This window comes from Emiliania huxleyi (assembly GCF_000372725.1).
Source record: "Emiliania huxleyi CCMP1516 unplaced genomic scaffold EMIHUscaffold_4, whole genome shotgun sequence".
Taxonomy (NCBI): Eukaryota; Haptophyta; order Isochrysidales; family Noelaerhabdaceae; genus Emiliania; species Emiliania huxleyi.
The window spans coordinates 1,030,010-1,049,313 of NW_005198966.1; the positions used below are offsets into that span (position 1 = coordinate 1,030,010).

Here is a 19,304-nt window from a genome sequence, read left to right on the forward strand (position 1 = left end):
CTACGCGTCTGGGCCCTGCAGCAGCGAGATGGCGGCGAAGAGGAGAAAGAGGCCGCCGCCGATGCCGAGCACCATCCGCTCCGAGATCCGCGATGCGAGCATCTTCCCGCCTAAAAGGCGCCGCGACGGCAGGTGACGAGACTGCTCACGCCCTCCGCGGTTGCGCTCCGCCCGTCCCGCGCACCGACGACGGCGAGACCAGTGCAGAGCGAGTGGCCGATGATCGCGCCGAGCGTGACGCCGACCGGCTCCTCGGCGGCGCCCAGCGCGATCGTCGCGATCTGCGACCGGTCCCCCCACTCCGCCAAGAATGTCAACGTGAAGGCCTGCAGCAGCACCGTCCTCGCCGCCGGCTCGGCGTCCGCGCCGCCGCCGCCGCCGCCGCCGCCGCCGCCGCTGCTGCTGCCGCCACCCTCCTCGTCGGCCATCAGCGCGTCCGCCGACTCGACGTCGTCCTTCTTCGCCAGCTCCAGCTCCACCTCCTCAAGCTCGTCCGAGGCGCCCTCGCCCGCGTCCTTCGCCTCGCGCAGCATGCGCACGCCGAAAAAGAGGAAGAGCAGCACGGCGGCATAGTGCGTGTAGGCCTGCGCGCGGCGGCGGGGTGCGGGGCGGGGCGGTGGCGTCCGCGGGGCGGGCGGGCGCGGCGCGAGAGTGCTCTCGCCTTTGGAAGCAGGAGCGGCGCCATGTGGCCGAGCAGCGTGGAGAGCACCGTCATCACGACGAGCGCGCCGACGGCGCCCGTCCAGACCGTGAGCCGCGAGTGACGCATCGCCATAATGGCGGCGATGAAGAAGGTCTTGTCGCCTGGCGCGGTGGCGGCGCGGTCAGCAGCTGTGGCACGCGGGCGCGGGAGGGCCTGCGCGGTGTGGACCGCACCGATCTCGGTGGCAAGGATGACGAAGAAGGACTGGACGAACGCGTGCGTGAAGCCCGGCTGCACCGCGGCGTCGGCGTATGGCGCTTCCATGGTAAACGCTTTTGGCGCCCCCGGCACGAGGACGACGCGCAGATGCGTTGTTTGTTCAGCGCCGGCCTTGTGAGAAGAATTTTACACAAGATGCGAACGCGCACCCCCGGGGCTAGGGCTTTCTTGCCCGCAACCCGATCCCGATCATCCGGCCCGCTGGGTGCGCTTCTGAGCTCCCCGGCCCTGGATGTGAGGCTGATGACTGCACTCCAAGTGCTCCAAGTGCTCCAAGTGCTCCAAGTGCTCCACCGGGGGTCGCACGACGTGAAAAGAACTCGGACGTATCTTAAATGAACTCGGGTACACGCGGCACAAACTAAAAATGTGCTCCAAATGACCCCCTGGCGTGGCTTGCGCGGTTGTCTGCTTGGCGCACGCTCCTAGTCTGTCGGCGCAGAACCGCGCCATTCGCTCGCTCTCACCTGGCAACCCTGTCTGCACGTCTCGCGCGCGCGTGAACAGGGCTCCAGGCCCCAAATGACGTGTGAGTGTTATCGTCTCACCCCGCTGGCTGCGAACGCGAACGCCGTCATCCCAACTGCACCCGTCCGCTCGCCTCACCGAGCGACGCGCGCCGAGCCACTTGTATCAGTACACAGTGCTGAGCTGCCTCGTGCAGGCCTGTGCTGCCGACGCGAGAGGCTGAGAGCTTGCTCCGGCTCGTGACCCTGAAAACCCTGTCGCCTGTGCTCCGTCCGCGTCGCGGCCTCTGAGCTCCGTCGAGTCGCCCGGGCGCGCGCTGGCAGGGGCACCGAACTTACCGGAGGATGTCTCAGAGAGCTATGGTGTATGGAAAAGAAGTGTCCCGGCCTAGTTGAGGGATTCCGCGTGGGAGGTGGGAACGGCACGCCGGTTCGACTCTGAGGAAGACACCGGTATAAACTAAAGAAAGAAAGAAAAAAACGAGCCAAGGGAGGGAATGGGAGGACGGCACGCCGCCACCACACAGGGATTTTAAGGAGAGGAGGCGTCTACAAACACGATTATCTTTTCTTTTTCTCGCGATGTCTGCCCCGCCGCGCCGCCGCTCGCGCCGCCTCGCCACCTCCTCCTCCGCCGCCGCTCCCTCGCCAGGCACGCCGCCGCCCGCCCGCCTCCTCGACCTCCCCACCGAGCTCCTCGAGCGCGTCCTCGCTCGCTGCGACAGCCCCGCCGACATCGCTCGCGTCGCGGCCGTCTCGCTGCTCTTCCACGCCTCGCTCGCGGCGGAGGCCATCCGCTTGTGGGCGCAAGAGCGCGGCTTCGAGCTGCCGGCGCAGCCAGAGGGCGAGGGCTGCGCCGTGCGGTGGCTGTGCTTCGCTGCGTTGCTGTGCGAGTCCAACCCGCCGGCGAGGGCGGCGGCAGGCGGACGGCACAGCCTCTTCATCGACGGCGAGGGGCGGCTCTCGTCGTGCGGCTCGGAGGAGCGACACCCAGCCCTGCTCGGGCACGGCGAGGGCGTGGCGCGGCTCAACACGCCGACCCTCCTCCCCTCCCCGCTGGGAGGTGAGCACGCCGTGAGCGTGTCGGCTGCACTCTCGCACAGCCTCGCCCTCGCCGCCGACGGCTCTGTCTGGAGCTGGGGCCAGGGAGGCTTTGGCCACCTGGGCCACGGCGACGAGCAGAACCAGCTGCTGCCGAAGAAGGTCGAGGCCTTTGCTGGCAGGCGCGTCGTCGCTGTGTCGGCTGAATGCGTCCACAGCCTCGCCCTCACCGCTGATGGCAGCGTCTGGAGCTGGGGCTATGGAGCCCTTGGCCGGTTGGGCCACGGCGAAACGCACCAGCAGGACCAGCTGCTGCCCAAGAAGATGGAGGCCTTTGCTGGCTACCGCGTCGTCGCTGTCTCGGCTGGGTACGACCACAGCCTGGCCATCGCCGCCGACGGCTCCGTCTGGAGCTGGGGATATGGAGGCTTTGGCCAGCTGGGCCACGGCGGCACGCACCAGCAGCTGCTGCCCAAGAAGGTCGAGGCCTTTGCTGGGCGGCACGTCGTCGCTGTGTCGGCTGGGACCGCTCACAGCCTCGCCATCACCGCTGACGGCGCCGTCTGGAGCTGGGGCTCGGGAGGTTTTGGCAAGCTGGGCCACGGCGACACGCACCAGCAGCTGCTGCCGAAGAAGGTCGAGGCCTTTGCTGGCCAGCGCGTCGTCGCTGTCTGGGCTGGATCAATGCATTGCCTCGCCATCACCGCCGACGGCGCCGTCTGGAGCTGGGGCTGGGGAATGTTCGGCATGTTGGGCCACGGCGACACGCGGACCCAGCTGCTGCCCAAGAAGGTGGAGGCCTTGGCTGGCGGGCGCGTCGTTGCTGTGTCGGCTGGAGCCGAGCACAGCATCGCTCTCGCCGCCGACGGCGCCGTCTTTACGTGGGGCAAGGGCGATTGCAGCTGCCTAGGCCACGGAGAGGACATGTCGAACCAGCTGCTGCCCAAGAAGATTTAGTCGTGGGCGCGGGGGCACCGGGGTGTGTTCCCGACCTCGTCTCACCCCGCTGGCTGCGAACGCGAACGCTGTCATCCCAGCTGCACCCGTCCGCTCGCCTCACCGAGCGACGCGCGCCGAGCCACTTGTATCAGTACACAGTGCTGAGCTGCCTCGTGCAGGCCTGTGCTGCCGACGCGAGAGGCCGAGAGCTTGCTCCGGCTCGTGTCCCTGAAAACCCTGTCGCCTGTGCTCCGTCCGCGTCGCGGCCTCTGAGCTCCGTCGAGTCGCCCGGGCGCGCGCTGGCAGGGGCACCCCGAACTTACCGGAGGGTGTTTCACAGAGAGCCATTGAAAAGCAAAAAAGGAAATTAGTACGTGCACCCCACCCTCATGCTCATCCCTCTCAAGCAGGAGGATGTACGAAGAGATTAGGAGCAGCAGGGACCCGAGGGGCCATGTGGAAGACGGCTAGTGCTAGTCCCCCCGCCCGATCGGGAGGACGGACCCCGGCTATTCGCCGACCCTACACGGTACACGCCCCACAAAGAACCCTGCACAAAGATCGCAAGGGCGGGGACCTGTTCCTTTTTACCCATCTCACAGTAGAGGTGTCGTTTTTTTTTTATTTCATCCCTCTCCCGACCACGAGAGGCAGCACCCCGAGGACCGCCTTCAAGCGCGGGCGGCCCGTGACTTTGCTCCATCAAAACGGGACAAGGCAAAAACACAGTTGCACAGATACATGCCGGCGGCGCGACTCCCCCCCGCAGATCGTCCTCAGTGGGGGAGACCGCGACACCGGTGACGGAGCGCAGTTGGGAGTGTCTTCGGCTCACGCCAGGGCGCTCGTTGCTCCTCCGTCTCTTTGTATCTTCCATACTGCATTTATCAGAAGACGTATGGTTCTTGCACTTGTGCAAGATTGGGCGTCTTCTGCCGCAGTCCCTTTGATGGGAGGCCCCAGGGTGGGGGCCACCTCGAACCCCCGGCCAGGGATTCGAGCGGAGGGTGCCCCGGATTCATCTATCCGTTGGGCCCCGGTACATTCATTAGAACTGATCACTTTGCGCAGCAGCCGTCCCTTCGCCGACTGGACGGCAGTGCGCTGCGTTGTCGCTCTGTCGTGCACGCTCTCGTGCCTCGTTGTTGTGACCCACCCTGTCCCACCCGTGTGTGATCAGTGTCTACGGGGCCGACGTTTTTTGATCTCTGGGTCAGTGGGGGGCCGAGCCACCTCGGGGTGGCGGGCGGGCGGGCGTTTTGAAAAACAGAAAACAGAAAACAGAGGGGGGCCAGGGCCCCCACTACGATTAGACACAAGCACCTGGCTCCTGGGACAAAGCGAGCAGCAGCAGCAAGCAGTTCAGCGGAGAAGGGGGGGGGGAGGAGCCGAGGGGGTGACGTCCCGACACGGCAGGTTGGAGCTGACCCAGGGAGAGAGAGAGAACAGCGATGGCAGCCCCCAATGACTGTAGACAGAAATGACGAGCCGACAGCGATGCAGCGGCAGCGAAAGCGGCGAGGAGGGCCCGCTGCAGAGCTCCGCTGGGCGGCAGCAGAGACATCGGCGGACGGGGGAGCACGCGGGACACGTCGGCATAGGAGCCAGGGGTGTGGGCTGGGCCTGCATCATGAATGGGCCTGATAGCGACGGCGGCGACGTAGGCGAGACGGCGGCGAGGGTGGCGACGATGAAGCTGGCTTGACGAAATGGATGACGCCATCGCGCAACAATAGACATCCCCTCGATGTCGTCGTCGTTGCCGGAAGGGGCAGCGCACGCGCCTCTGAAGATCGAGGCGCGTGGCTCAAAGCCGGCGCTGCGCGGGTTCGTGCCCATCCGACTATTGTCTACTTTTCCATTTTTTTGGATCGGCCGTGGTCGTGGGCCGGTCACTCACGACCCGCCGCACGAAGTAGGCGGCGCGCAGCGCCGCTCTCGCAGGCTGTTTTTGTCGGTTCTACATTTTGTTTTTGTTTTCAGTCTAGGGGGCCCGACCCCCTCAGAGGCGGCGGGCGGGCGCCCACTGACCCAGAGATCAAAAACGCTCGGCCCGGAGGGGAGTGTCTTCGGCTCACGCCAGGGCGCTCGTTGCTCCTCCGTCTCTTTGTATCTTCCATACTGCATTTATCAGAAGACAGAGAGAGATTTCTTCGAATTCAGAGAGTATCTCGCGAATACTTGCTAGCGCGCGCGATAAGGTTTTTGCTCGCCTTCCCTGGGACCCCGTGTTGCGTGACTGTCTCTGTGCGATTTCGGGCCCGGGGTCGTGCGTTTATGTGAAAGAAAGAGGGTGTGAATGTGAATGAACGTTGAGGCGAGAAGTCGACGCGGCGCCATATGCTGGGGCTGCGGGTATCGCGACGACGCGGCGAGCGGCAAAGACTTTCAGCAGTGTCCGCTCTGCATCGAACTGCAGCTGGAGCGCAGCCCGCACCTGCTCGACGGCTGAGCATGCTGCTTCCCAGCCGGCACTCGCAGCTTGCGAGAAGGTGCTCCTGGGCATGGCGGAATTGGCGCAGGACACGCTTCCCGAGAATCAGCACGTCGGCGATCTGCTGCGTGGGCAGGCGCTGCTTCAGCAGCAGGACTATCGCGGAGCTGCGAAAGCATGTCGCAAGAGTCTCCGACGGCGAGGGCGCAGAGCATGACCGAGCGCAGCGCTCCCCTGTGGAGCCAGGCGGCCGCGCGCCTGTGGGTGCGGTGGAGCGACAAGGGAGGGCGCGCCGAGGAGGCGCTGCCCACGCCCGAGTGGATGAAATCACCGGCCGAGCGGCTACGAGTCGCCGAGCAGGCAGTGGAGCAATGGCCGGACCTCACTCACGCCTGGCAGATGCTGAGCCATGAGCTCCTTTCCGCGGAGCACCAAGACGTCAAGCGCTCGCTTGCATGCCTCAAGCGAGCGGCGGCAGTGACGGGCAGCGCACACGCGCGCCAGCTGCTCGAGGAGCGGCATGCATGTTTGGAGGCGAAGGCCTCTGCAGCATGGCGAGCGGCGAGCGGAGACGACGACGTGCGCGAGTGCCTGCGGCGTATGGAGAGCGTCGGCTTCGAGGGCCGTGAGTGGTGCGCGCATGGCGCTCACCGTCCACGATGCCTACTACCCGCCGAAGAATGCGAGCTGTCGGAAGCCGCGGTGGATGGACGATCTGGACGCGCGTCGTCAGGTCGCGCTAAAGGTGGTCCGGCACTACCCCGAGTCGCCGCGCGCCTGGTGGATGCTTGGTGTCGCCATGCTGAAGGCACGCGACGAGGCGAAGCGAGTTGCTTGCTGCTTCGAGCGCGCCGCGCAGCACTCGCTGAACGACGCCAACTCGCCTCCGAATCCCGGGCTGGCAGCCGTCGCCAGGGGAGGGGCCTGTTGCGGAGTGGGAGACGGAGTGGCTCGCCTCAGGATTCTTTTCCAGCGAAGGTGAGTGCGAGCTCCCCGAGACGCTCGAATCTGTCCGAGGGGTGGCGGCAAACGGCTGCGCGGTGAGCACAGTCGCACTCCTCTGTGTAGCGCCTCAGGGTGAAGGGGGGGCATGCCGGGTCAAGCTGAGACTAATGGTCGAGGCACCAGGGGTCGTTCTTCGCCCACAGCAGCAACTGGCAGAGCAGGCGCAACGACGCCCGCCCGACTGGGTGGCATACACAGACGGGTCGGAAGACCTAGGGAAAGCAGGGTGGGCCTATACAGTACTCATCGGGGGCGACGCAATCGGCGATAGGGGCGCGTCGTTGGCGAGCGAGGGCTACGGGCCAGTTGTCACTTCGGCGGCGCACCCAGCCTACCTCGGCGCGCGCAGGCATACCAACAACACGGCGGAACTAACCGCCCTAGCCGAGCTCCTCCGGGCTCTCCTGTCCTCGTCACCGCAACGAGCGGGCTCACGCGGAGTAGTGCGGACCGACAGCGAGTACGCGGCGGCGTGCATGATGGGGAGGGTGACCCCCAAAACGAACAGACAGCTAGCGGAGCGCCTTCGTTCCCTCTGGCGACGCCTTCGCGCCAAACACACCGTGACGTGGAGGCATGTGGCGGGTCACAGCGGCAACAAATGGAACGACTACGTCGACGAGCTAGCTGCTCGCGGCAGGCAAGGTGACAGAGGCTCAAACGCTGCCGAGTGGGCGGACAACACCATCCCGACGGACACTCCCGACGAGGGGAGCGACACGGAAGGACCCGCCCCCGCCCCTCGGGGCGGGGGCCCCCGCCCCCCCGGGGGGCCCTTTGGGGCCCCTCCAGGGGGCGACCCCTCCGGGGAGGCCGGCCATCCCCGTGCCGGTTCTCCCCAACCAACCCCGCCGGCAGCGCGAGCTGCCGGCCACATTGAGCGGTTCGTCCGCGTCGCGCACTCGTCCCAACCGGGGGCCGCAGACTCGTTCTGCGCGCCAACGGCTGGTGACGCTGTGTTGCCCTTGAGCTAGTCCTTCCCCGGTCGCCTAGCCTCTGCGCTGTCTGGCGGACGCCTGTATGCCATGCACGCGGACCACGCTTGCGTGGATACGTGGCTGGCAGGCTGACCCGTGTGCGGGGTAACCCGCGCACGGGGAAGCTTCACGGGTTCGAGCCGTCAAACATTGAGCAGCGGAGGTGTGCCGAGGGGGACCGGGAGGCGGTAAGCCGTCGTCGCCCGGCGCTGCATGCAGCACCGTGGCGATGGCGCTAAGAGGTTCCTCTTTTCCGCGCCCCCCCCGCAAGGCGCGCGATACACGTCGGTGTATCGGCAGCTCGCCGCTGCGCTCAAGGAGGGTGGCCATGTGCCTGGCGAGCAATACCCATAAGTCAGTCAACGTTGCCTCGCGAATCACGATTGAAATTCGTCTTATCCTTTCGCTCCCCCTGCGCCAACGTGATTTCTTGGAGCACTTGGACTGCGGTATAACCTCTTGCTGCCCAGGTTCCGACCCTCTGCGTGGCCGACTCACACAGCGAGCCTTCCTGTCTCCCTGCTGCTGATACATCGGTCGTGCTCAGTCAAGATATTGTAGAGACCGACCATATGCACAATATCTTGACTGAGAGCTAAGCCCAGTTCGACGATCGGCAGCCTCACCGCGGGTCGCGCCGCTGTGCAGCGAGAGCCAGGCTCGCCCGGCGAAGGTGACCAGAGAGTGCTCAACAAATACCAGAAAAAATCAGGGAGCCTCAGAGAGTGCCACTGCCATCACCCAGGCCGCGGGAGCCGATCGGCTGCGCCGAGGACAGCTCCCTCAGTGTGCTCCGCGGCTCACCAGTGTGCGCCGCGGCGCCGTCCAGCCACTTTGGCGGCCAGCCACCGGTCGAGTTCTTCGACTCTGGAGGACAGAAAGGTACCGTCTGAAAGGTATTTTCATGCTCTATTGACTGGCGAAAAAATCCCCCGCCAACTGTTTTCACAGCGGGCGTCATTCACACCGAAGCATGAGCAAAGCATCGGGCAGCAAGAGGATAAGACCCGCTTTCTCTCTTGTGTTCCGGGTCGCGCTAGGAGGGGCTCCAGCGTCGGCCTCCAGTATGGCGGAGCTCGCGCCCCGCTCCAAGCGTGCGCGCAAGGCCTCCTCGCGCGTCCGCGTCTTCGACGAGGAGACGCGCAGGCAGATTGTGCAGAAGCGGCTCGACGCGCTCGAGGCCGACAACTGGCACGTCCCGCGCGGCGCGGAAGCGGACGACGACGAGTACGACCCGTGGGCGGATGCGTCCTCCGGCGACGAGATGGCGGTGCGCGCGCGCCGTGTCTTGCGCCCGAGCCGCCGGTCGCCGACCCCGTCACCACTACTGCCGGCCGGCAGGTGGATGGCGCCTCCAAGCGGGCCTCCAAGAAGAAGAAGGGGAAGAGGAAGCGGGACGCGTGGTGCGCGCGACGCGCGCGCGGGCGGCCGCACGCGCCGCCCTCCGCATCCCGACCCGCCGCGCCGCGCCGCAGGTCGGCGCCGCAGAGCCAGATCAAGTCGCTGCAGGAAGTCATCGACGAGGTGTGCTGCCACCCGCCGCCGCCGGCCGCCGAGTGGCCACCGCCGCCCGCCAGCCGGCCCGTCCGTCGCCCGCCCCGCCCGCCCCGCCGCCCGTCGGCCCGAGGCCCACCCCCGCCTCGCTCGCAGGCGCAATACCACAAGTACCCCTCCTGGGCCCCCACCTACCTCTCGGTCGCAGCCGCGCCGAGCCGCTACCCGCCGCGCCGCTTCTGCTCGGTGCGCACGCCACGCGCGCCGCCGCCGCCACCGCCGCCGCCGCCGCTCGCCGCTCGCCGCCGCTCGCCCTGCCCGCGGCTTGCCACCAGCGCTTTGCCGGTTTGCCACCAGCGGCTTGCGGCCCGCGATGACCGGGCGAGGGGAGGTGTGACGCTCGCTTCCACTCGCTCACTCCGCAGGTGTCGGGCGTCGCCGCAAAGTACAAGTGCGCCGTCACGGGCGACTACTTGGGCTCGCTCGACGCCTTCACCACACACCGCGAGACGCGGCTCAAGGGGCTGGTATGAGAGTGATGAGTGTGAGAAGCTGTAACATGTGGAGAGGGGGGAGAGGCCAGAGTGCTAAACTTTGGGCGGGTTTTTAGAGTACACGCAAATCGTTTTCTTCTCGCCTCGGCCCTTTGCGCGATTGTTCTCGCTTGCTCACGGGAGAGGTGTCGAGCCTGCGACAAGCCGCGCCCACACCCGCACCAGCCATTGATCCGCCACGTCACCCACCCACCCTCCCACCCAAACCCAGACTCCTCGCTGCCGTCGCTGTTCGTGATGCTTGCACTCCTCGCCGCGACTCCGGCGCTGCAGCTCAACGGGAGGGCCGCGCCCGCCGTGGCTCCGGCCGCTGCGCCGCAGACCCGCCGCCAGCTGATTCAGACGGCCGCCGCCGCTGCCGCCGCCGCCGCCGCGGGCGGCGTCGCGCCTGCGCTCGCCGGCGGCGACACCTTCAACCGGATGAGCGGTGTGCTCGAGCCGTTCACAGACGTGCAGAAGGGGTTCAAGCTGTACAAGCCGGTGGCGTGGAACCAGTTCGAGGCCGACCCGGGCGTGTACGACATGAAGTGGGTCGACCTGATCGAGCCCTTCGAGACGGTCCAGGTCTCGACCTCCCCCGTCTCGACCGCCACCTCCATCTCTGCGCTTGGAGAGCTCGACGAGGCGCGGCGGAGGCGGGGAGGGAGGGAGGCGAGTCGGCGGCCCTCGTCTCGACACGCGCCGCGCCTCTCCCCGGGTAGGTTGGCGCAAAGTTTGCGAAGAGCCGCGACGCGCAGCTCGTCTCCTCCAAGAGCCGCGACGCTGACGGCGCGGCGGCATGCGTGCAGCCGCGGGTGTGTCGAGGGGGCGACTGGTGTGACCGGCACGGCTGGGAGTAGGCTCGCTTGCCTACACCTTTGAGCTCAAGGGCGACGCCTACCACGAGTGCTTGCTCCGCCCCTCCCCCAGCCAGCGAGCCGTGGCGCCTCCTCCCGCCCACGCCCCGCCCCGCCCGCACGCGCAGGTACCTGCTGCTGACCATCAACCGCGGCAAGCTCTACCGCCTCTCCACGGTGGCCTCGAACAAGCGCTGGTCCAAGCGGGAAGAAATGTACAAAAACGTCGTCCTCTCATTCGTGCCCAAGGGCTTCTGAGCGGGGCTTCTGAGCCGGGTCTGAGCAGAGACGGCTTCCGAGCCGCCAGGTCTGCCGCTCACAGCGTCACAGGAGAGGGCGAGGGGCGGGCCGCGTTTTGGTTTGCCTCTGGCCGCTTTCCGCGAGAGAGGAAGCCAGTGGTAGTCGTATTCGTCTCTTGCCCCAGCAGGCTGCGATGAGGGTGGACTTTAGGTGCTAGCAGCGCGCTCCCCCATGTCCTCGTTCTCCTATGAAAAAAAGGTGGGCGTGACTCGCTCGGTCCTTGGCCTTCCTCGCACTTGGGCAGCGCGCTAGGCCCCTCGGTCGTCTTGGGCAGCGCGTCATTTCTTTCATGTCTAAGGAAGAGCGCGAGTGGGGCGCCGACTGTGGCGTCGGCGCGACGGCGCTCTGGATAGCCTACATACGCGACCGCGAGAAGAGCCGCGAGAAGCCAGCGTTCGACGACGACTATGCCACGCGCTTCCTCCGCGACGGCAAAGGCAAAGAGGTCGCCGAGGCGATGGCGCGGGCTCTCTTTCATTCCATGTTCATGAACGCATCGGGCGATGACATGCACGCGTCGCTTACGCTCAAGTACGCCTTGCCGATGTTCGGCCGCTGGCACATGCAGCGCATGCGCGGCGAGCCTGTGCCGCAGGAGCTGGTCGAGCAGGCGGCACTTGAGAACCCTCTCGCCAAGGGTGTTCGCATTCGCACAGCGTACTTTGACGAGCGGATCCGCAAAGCGTTTGCCTCTGGATCGACGGCTCGGCAGTTTGTGACCCTGGCGTGTGGCGTGGACTGCCGCTGCTTACGCCTCGAGTGCTTGCAGCGCGGCGTCGCGACCTGGCTCGTTGATCAGCCGGCCGTGATCTCGTCGTTCCGGAAGTGCCTGCCGGAGCTTGACGAGCGGCCCGACATCAGCACTGTGGCAGTCAAGTTTGGCGAGGAGCTGTGGTGGGAGAAGCTCCTCGCTCACGGCTTCGACCCGAGCCTACCGAGCGTCTTTTTGATCGAGGGGCTTGTGATGTACCTGAGCAAGGCCGAGAACGAGGAGATCTTCCGACGTGTGCACTCCCTGATGGCTCCCGGCTCGATTCTGCTGGGCGACTATGTGAACCGCGGCTTCCTCGATCACCCGATGGTGGAGCCCTTTGTCGACGAGCTGCGCAAGTACAACGCGCCGTGGACGTACGGGGCGCGAAGCAGTGCGACCTGGGGCAGGACGCTGTCGCGGTGCGGCTTTGAGGTGCGCGAGGACAGGCCCTCGGTGGAGCTGAAGACCTGCGCCATGCGCATCAAGTTCCTCCTGATTGACTACATCGGGACTTGGGTGCCCTCCTACCGAGTCTACTCCGCGGTCAAGAAGCGGTCTTCAACGGAGCAGGAGCGGCCGAAGGGGGAGGGGTCGCCGGCGGCGTCGGCGTAGCTGCTGCACTGCGATGCGGCGGCGCTTCGTGTCATGGCCACGTGAGCAGAGCCACGCAACTCGCAGGGGAGAGCGCTCTTCCCACTTTGCCTCGAGCACTTTGCTGCACTGCGATTGCTCGGAAGGTGTGTTTTTGTCGCATTGTCGACACATGTATTCAATAAATCATTTTAACTGTAAAGGAAATGGCGCTTAGCTCCGTGCGCTCGACACCCCTCGCGCCGCGGCATAAAAACGAAGGGAAGAATTAGGTTGGTGCGGCGTCATTCACCAGCAGCAGCACTCGCACTTTCGTAGCCCGGTCGAACACACTGCGTGCCCAGGCTGACTTTGCCTCAGGCTGACGCTCAGGCCACTGCGGCCTCATATTTTGGCGCGCGCCGCGCGAGTGTCCAGTGTGGCCTCTCCCGCGCCTCACGACATTTGGTCTACTTGAGGAGCTGTTGTGGTTGGGGACCGGCGTCCCGTGGCGTTCCTGTGAGCGCTCTCCGCCGGCCACAGCTCGAGCTCGCGGTGTCTCGCGCTCTTTTTGAAAACCCCGTTTCTTCTGACAGGTCAAGTTAATCATCAATAAATACCTATGGACAGTGTAGATTCCCTTGACCCGGTGTGCGGATTCGCCCTCTCGCTCAATCTGGACATGGAGAGAGAGCAGCAGCAAATGCACAGGCCACAGCACAGAGTCATCGACAGTTTTGTGCTCTCGGCTGCAGCAGCCAGGCCAGCTACGGCGGGCCGCCGGCTCACTAATGAACGCATGGGACAGGTCGGCAAGTATGGGTTAGTTGGGGGGAGTGCGAGCGACGGCTGAAAGGCCGCGACGCCCACAGAGCCCGGCGCCACCAGTGGCGCCCGGCGAACGGCGTCGAGCGGGCGACTGGCTGAGACCCTCACGCGGAGGCGGAGGAGGAGCGGCGGCCCCACGGCCAGCGCGCGGACCCCGGCGCGGGCTTGATCTTCTTGGCGCCGCCGAGGCTGACGTGCGAGGAGCCGCGCGCCGCCTCGGCCACCGGCTCGGCGCCGAACGTGCTGGCGGCGGCGCTGGCGGCGGCGAGGGAGACGCTGCGCAGCAGCGAGGAGAGGTTGCGGGATCTCCTCTCGTGGCCACGCTCCGCCGCGCAGGCTGCGCCATCGGCCCCTCCGTTCGCGCCCTTGCTGGGCTCGACGGCGGCGGGGCTGGCACTCAGGTTGTCGTATGAGGAGGGGGCGGAGGGAGGGGCCGAGGGCGGCCCGCCGCACGGCACCGCCTCGAGGGAGATGAGGCCGTTGCACTCATCGCCCGGCGCGTCGCCGAACGCAGCCTTGCGGTACACGGGGCGGCCGGCGGGCGACGCCGGCGAGGCGAGCAGCCGCTCGAGGTCGCCGGTGTCCATCAGCGAGTGGTCCGACATGACCCACGGCTCCCAAGAGAGGCCGGCGCGGACGCCGCCGGGCGGCGACGCGATGGCGGTCGGCGGCGAGCGCATGGGCGACGACATCTCCGACTGCGACGCCAGCACCGATCGCGGAGGCGGCTGCAGCGGCGCCGGCCGAGGCCGCGGCGCAGCGGCGCCAAAGGCGGCGGCAGGCGCAGCGGTGGGGACGGCGGCGGCGGCGACAGGCGCGGCGGCGGGCGACGGCACGAGCGTGGACGCGGCCGGCGCGGGCGGCGTGTGCTCGAGAGTCGAGTGCGCGATGGGCACCCCCGGCGCGTCTGCCTCGTTGGCACCGCACTGGGAGATGTCTGCGAGCGAGAAGCCGAGCTCCGACTCGAAGGCGGAGAGCTTGAAGCCGGGCGAGGGGGGGACGCCGGCGACGGCGGCCGCGTGCACTGGCGACCCGACCGGGAAGGTGCCAGCGACAAACTGCCGCACGGCGTCGCCGCTCAGGGGCTTTGCGGGCGAGATTGGAAGGCCGGCGATGTAGGTGCCGGAAGGGGCGTCGACCGGCGCCGCAACGGCGAACGCCTCCGGCAGCGGCGGCGGGCGGGACCAGAAGCCGCCGCCGCGCCGCTCGCGCTTGCGCTTGGAGGAGGACAGCTGCGGCTGCGCGGCGGGGGCCGCCGCCGCCGCCGCCGGGGGCGAGGGCTGGGCGAACGCGTTCAGGTTGCCGCCGCCGAGCGAGCCGGCGGGCGAGGCGAGCGGCGAGCCGAGCGCGTCGCCGAAGTCCATCTTGAGCTCGCCGAGCCGCTGGCGGACGGGGGGCGAGACGACGCTGGTGGTCGCCTCGGTGCCGCCCGACTCGTACCCGCCGTCGCGGGTCTCGTCCACGGGCGACGCCGAGCCGGCCGAGTTGAGGTCGCGCGTGTGCGCTCCGGCGGCGAGGAAGACGGTGCCGTCGCCCGCCTTGCCCGCCGGCTGGGTTGGGTCCGACTCGGGGCCGGTGCCGGCCAGGTTGACGCCGGCGACGCGGAAGGAGTAGCCCATGCCGTCGCGCAGGAGCGACGCCCCGATCGACGCGTTCGGCACCGCCGACTCCTGCGGGGCAGGGGGGGAGGGAGCGGTGTCAAGGGGAGAGCGGTGTCAAGTGGCGCAGGCGGGTCTCCTCAAGGAGGTGGCGGCGAGGCGAGGAGAGCTCGCGCGACGTGACTGGAGCGGAGTGGGGGCCGAGGGCGGGCGAAGGGGAGGCTCGCACCATGCACTCGTGCCACGACGCGCCGCCGTCCGCCGAGCACGTGAGCGTGTAGTGCGTGACGCGGAGCCCGTTGTCGGGCGGCACCGCCCACGCGAGGCGGATGGTGCCGTCGGCGTCTTGCTGCAGCCGCAGGCCGTCGATCTTGCCCGGGCGGTGCAGGTTGGCGAGGTGCTGGTGCGAAAAGTTGTTTGCCGAGAAGCACTTGTTGCAGAGGTGGCAGTACCGCTTCCCCGGCTTGGCGCGGCCGCCGGAGCCGCCCGGCTTGGCGGCCGAGTGGTAGGTCTCGCCCGTCGCGGGGCACTTGAACCAGACGACGTGCCGCGCGCCGAGCCGCTTGGTCCCGCGGAGGAAAAAGTCACGCCCGAGCTCCTGCAGGGAAGGGGGTGAAGGGTAATCGCCCGACGCTCGCGCGGGGGGGAGGGGGGAAGGGGGGGGGGGGCGAGGCGCGGCAACAAGGAGGCGGGACGGGTAAGTCGTTTTTGGTTTGGGTGCAGGGCGGTGGCGCGCCTCCATGAGGAAGGGCTCCTCCTCGGTGTTGGGCCCGTCGCACGTGAACTCGAACTCGGGCATCGGCGCTGCTCCGCCCGCCGCCGTCGGCTGGTGCCACTGCTTGGCGTCCACCGTCGTCGGCGAGAGCGAGTCGGAGCGGGCGCCGCACAGCACGACGCCGCCGTGGGTGGCCGAGGGCGTCACGTACCAGTGGCCGTGGCTGTAAAACAGGTGCATTTCGAAGGCGGCGCCCTTTGCGTTGGCGCCCCGCTTGACGTAGTGCGGGCGCTCCTCCACGTAGGGTGAGCGCGGGCAACGCTCCCAGTCGCCGTTGAGGGTGTCGAGGCTCGCGGGCGCGCCGCGCGCGGTGAGGCGGCCGTGCCGGACGAGCCCGAGTGCGTGCGCCGTCGCGGCGCTGTTCAGCGCCGTCTCCATCGTATTAGGGAGGAAAGGTCCGAGAGCAAGCAAGGAGCTATTGGCGGATCTTGCCGTCTCAGGAGGCCAGTTTATCAGCTGGTGCGCTTTTTTTTGTGCTGTCCACGAGCCCTTTTCGCTGTTTGTGTCTGTGTGTCGCTCATGCGTGTCGTCATCATCTGTCTAGCGTCCACCCATACCGCGTGACGGTAAAAAGCGGGGCGAGCGAGTCTCGTCGGACTAGATACCCCCGCACACACGGAAAAGAGATAAAGGGATGCCGCAGGTCGCACCTCGTATTCACTGTTTTCAACCTCCCCGCCGTGTGTTACGACAGGGGCTGGGACCCACGCACAGCCCACCATATGAGGAGCGCCGGCCGTTGAGCGTTGTGCTTGTTCATCATTCTCACACACCCGCCCATTTTTTGCCTCACGGAGCCACAGTGCTCAGTGGAACCCCGGTCCCAACGAGATTCGAACTGGCAGCCACTCGACGACTCGACGGGCCGCAGTCGCGAACTGCATGCGAGCGCTTTCCCTGTCTAGGGGGGTCGGCGACGAGGCCTCCGATCGCTTAGCAAACACCGCGCACTCGGGCACTCTCCCGGGGCGGTCCCGCGCGCGGTCTCGTTCGGTTTCGTGCGCCGACATGTCCGCAATTCCACCATCATGTCCGCCATCTTCCGCCGGGCACCCCCTCCCCTTCGGTCCTCATCTCCTTCCGCATCATGATCATCCAGGGCGGTCTCCTTAGCTCTCTGTCTCTCACGTCACGCCACCGGGCCCCGGCGCACAAGGCCACGAGCTAAGCTCTCCACGCCACCACACACGCTCTTGTCCCACTCCGAACGAGTGTCAAAAGTAGCAGCAGAGCTGCCATACACCAGGTGCCACCCTCTGGCTGCCGGAGCAGTTGTATGTGGAGTCGAGCGGCCACGGGAGCGGAGCCGCTGCCGGCACGCCCACAATCTCGCGACTGCGCGCGCCAGAGGCCAGCGCTGCGAGGGCGGCGACGAGCACGGCGACGGCAGCCGCGCCAGAAAAGCCGAGGGCTGGGAGTGCAGAGCGGAGCGCCACCGCCAACGCAACAACGACCGCCTGCAGCGCGACTGGGCCGACCCACGGTGGGAGCGGCGCCATCGAGCCTCCAGCGAGGCTGCCGGAGAAGTTGCCCGCAAAGAGCGCTCCAGCCAGCAGAACCGCCGCAGCTGAGCCACCCAGCGAAGGTGCCGCCGGGACGGCCCCGCCAGAGGACGCGTCAGGCAGCGTGGTGAGCCCTCTCACCCTCCGTGGCGGCCGACCACTCGGAGGCGGCTTCCGGGGGATTGGTCGCCGCAGCTCCCCGAGCAGGTAGGCAAAGGTCGGCTCATTGGCCACCGCGACCCGGACACGATCCTTGGGCTCGGTCCAGTTGAGCACCCAGTCGCCGGCCGGCATGCGGAGCGTTCGCGTCGGCCCTCAGTCCCGGGGCGCGAACAGCGGGCGGTTGTTTTCGTTACAAGTAGATTTGCAAAAAGAAAGAGGAAGTTTCCGGCTTACATTACCCCTGCGTTCTCGCACATGGAGTGCGAGATACTCGGCTTTCAATCCCAAACTGTCACTCCCCTTTCTCCCGGCCGGGGTGGGGCGCGCGCGGGGGCGGCGGGTGTGCGGGATGTCTGTGGGCCCGAGAGCGATATATTCGGTTTTAATTTGGCCATCATCACGACTGACACTGACGAGCTCATACTGAGTGTCAGGGGACCCCCAGATCGAGATTTCGTAATCTCCCGGGGAGATTTCGACAAAACCACACCCGATATGTGCATGTGCCATGCATGTCCGCCTTGCGTTTGTTTCATAACATCGAAGGCTAGCTCAAAAAAAGAGGAGGGAAAGAAAGAAAACATACAACCCAAACGAGGGGTAGGGGAGGAGGACAGGGTCCACACCTGCACGAGCAGGATTTTGGAAGGACGATCCAGGGGGACAGGTTGGGCTCTCCTGCTCCTGACAAGGGACACGACAGGCTCGCAGCGCGGTGCACGGTGGAATCCCAACTCCACTGGCGGTCTCATCTCAGTCTAGCGACCTTCCTCCGGCTTCTCACCGGCAGTCTCTCACTACCACGAGCACACTGACACAGGGGTGGCAGGGGCGGGCGGTGGCATGAGTCTCCCACATACTATGCAGGCCTCACTAGAGGTGCGGCCTGCGCGTGTCCTCGCCCTTGGGAAGGTCTTGAGGGGGAGGGGAAGGGGCTGTTTGTCTGTGCATGCATGTGTGGGGGTGGGGGGGGGGGGGGGGCCCCCGCAAACCATCCCAGGGGGGGCGACCCCCCCCCCAAAAGCCGAAGACAAAACAGGCGCGATGGGTACAAAGCAGCTGGGTACAAAGGCTGCTGCCCCGCTCGCCAGACCGTTGCTGCTGCTGCTGCTGCTCTCTCCTCTCACTCACGCTACCACAGCCACCGACGTGGCTGAGTCAGCGCTCGCCAGCGGACTGGCTGCGTTGCGAGAAGGCCGAGCCGCTCGCGCGGTGGCCGAGTACCGCCAGGCGCTCGCCAGCGGCCCTGCCGGAGCGCTCTCGCACGAGAACCGATCCGCGCTCTTCGACGCGCTCGCGGAGGCGTACGCGGCGCAAGGCAAGGAGGCCGAGGCCGTGGGCGCGATGGAGGAGGCGCACGAGGCGCTGACCGCAGCCCTCGGCGCCTCGGACCCTCGGGTGGGCGGCGCCCTGTCGCGTCTGGCCGACGCGCACGCGGCCGCCGGGAACCACGCGGCGGCCGCGGAGGCGCTCGGGCGACTCGTGCAGGGCATGCGCGCGCAGGGCCTCGGCGTGATGCACCCAGGGCTGCGCGGTGCCGCAGGGAAGCACGCCGCCGCCCTCGCCGCGGCCGGCCGCAGCAAGGAGGCTGTCCGCGCGTACCGGACGCTGCTCGAGCTGGTGGCTCCGCTTCCGACGGAGCACGCGGGCGGCGAGGTCGCCGCCGCCCGCGTCGGCCTAGCCACCGCTCTCGCCCGCAGCGCGGCCGGGGGAAGGCGCGGCGGCGCCGGCGGGGCGAAGATCGGCGCGGCAGCGGAGAAGAAGCTGGTCGAGGCGCCTCTGCGCTGCGGCCTAGGCCGCCTCTCCTCTTAGAGGAGGCCTGAGGGTGCCCCTCCTGTTGCACTGCAGGCGCTGGAGCACGCCGAGGCGGCGGTGCGCATGCACGAGGAGGCGGCCGGCTCGGGCGGCCGCCTCGCCGCCGCCCAGCCTCTCGACGCCTCCCTCGCGGCGAATGCGGTCGCCGGGCTCCTCGAGAAGCTCGGGCGAGACGAGGAGGCGGTGGCGGCGATGGGGCGCGCCGCGGAGCTCGCCGTGGAGGCCGCTGACGGCGACGCGGACGAGCCGATCGCGCGCAGCGCCGCGCGCAACCTGGCCGCCCTGCAGGCGCACGTGAGGCGAAAACAGGAGCGAAAATCGAAGTCAGAGC

General features: G+C 67.4%; 5 protein-coding genes across 5 annotated transcripts; 3 read left to right on the top strand and 2 right to left on the bottom strand.

Moving 5' to 3' along the window:
• On the bottom strand, window positions 1-967 carry EMIHUDRAFT_61467 (hypothetical protein; the record flags this gene model as incomplete). The annotated part of the gene is made up of 4 exons (XM_005770531.1): window positions 1-110; window positions 185-342; window positions 445-656; window positions 710-967. 4 exons carry the CDS (start codon window positions 965-967, stop codon window positions 1-3), a joined length of 738 nt encoding a protein of 245 aa, XP_005770588.1.
• Window positions 968-5,980: 5,013 nt separating this feature from the next.
• Window positions 5,981-6,785, top strand: EMIHUDRAFT_196265 (hypothetical protein; the record flags this gene model as incomplete). The annotated part of the gene is made up of 2 exons (XM_005770532.1): window positions 5,981-6,382; window positions 6,537-6,785. 2 exons carry the CDS (start codon window positions 5,981-5,983, stop codon window positions 6,783-6,785), a joined length of 651 nt encoding a protein of 216 aa, XP_005770589.1.
• Window positions 6,786-8,819: 2,034 nt separating this feature from the next.
• EMIHUDRAFT_432298 (hypothetical protein) lies at window positions 8,820-9,887 on the top strand. Its single transcript, XM_005770533.1, has 5 exons — window positions 8,820-9,055; window positions 9,127-9,188; window positions 9,261-9,309; window positions 9,436-9,525; window positions 9,705-9,887. Exons 1-5 carry the CDS (start codon window positions 8,852-8,854, stop codon window positions 9,810-9,812), a joined length of 513 nt encoding a protein of 170 aa, XP_005770590.1. The 5' UTR covers window positions 8,820-8,851; the 3' UTR covers window positions 9,813-9,887.
• A 1,311-nt stretch (window positions 9,888-11,198) lies between these two features.
• EMIHUDRAFT_432301 (hypothetical protein) lies at window positions 11,199-12,521 on the top strand. The gene has a single exon (XM_005770534.1). The coding sequence runs from the start codon at window positions 11,259-11,261 to the stop codon at window positions 12,333-12,335; it is 1,077 nt and encodes a 358-aa protein (XP_005770591.1). The 5' UTR covers window positions 11,199-11,258; the 3' UTR covers window positions 12,336-12,521.
• Window positions 12,522-12,875: 354 nt separating this feature from the next.
• Window positions 12,876-15,906, bottom strand: EMIHUDRAFT_432303 (hypothetical protein). The gene is made up of 4 exons (XM_005770535.1): window positions 15,402-15,906; window positions 14,949-15,317; window positions 14,714-14,791; window positions 12,876-14,437 (listed from the first exon to the last, which is right to left on the bottom strand). Exons 1-4 carry the CDS (start codon window positions 15,870-15,872, stop codon window positions 13,226-13,228), a joined length of 2,130 nt encoding a protein of 709 aa, XP_005770592.1. The 5' UTR covers window positions 15,873-15,906; the 3' UTR covers window positions 12,876-13,225.
• Between the last annotated feature and the right edge of the window lie 3,398 nt (window positions 15,907-19,304).

Coding starts and splice junctions, on each gene's coding strand:
- EMIHUDRAFT_432298 (XM_005770533.1), top strand. CDS start 8,852: ATGGCGGAGCTCGCGCCCCGCTCCAAGCGTGCGCGCAAGGCCTCCTCG. Junction 9,056..9,126: donor CCTCCGGCGACGAGATGGCG/GTGCGCGCGCGC, acceptor GCCGGCCGGCAG/GTGGATGGCGCCTCCAAGCG. Junction 9,526..9,704: donor CGCCGCGCCGCTTCTGCTCG/GTGCGCACGCCA, acceptor CTCACTCCGCAG/GTGTCGGGCGTCGCCGCAAA.
- EMIHUDRAFT_432301 (XM_005770534.1), top strand. CDS start 11,259: ATGTCTAAGGAAGAGCGCGAGTGGGGCGCCGACTGTGGCGTCGGCGCG.
- EMIHUDRAFT_432303 (XM_005770535.1), bottom strand. CDS start 15,872: ATGGAGACGGCGCTGAACAGCGCCGCGACGGCGCACGCACTCGGGCTC. Junction 15,318..15,401: donor CTTACCCGTCCCGCCTCCTT/GTTGCCGCGCCT, acceptor CCTTCCCTGCAG/GAGCTCGGGCGTGACTTTTT. Junction 14,792..14,948: donor CGTCGTGGCACGAGTGCATG/GTGCGAGCCTCC, acceptor CCTGCCCCGCAG/GAGTCGGCGGTGCCGAACGC.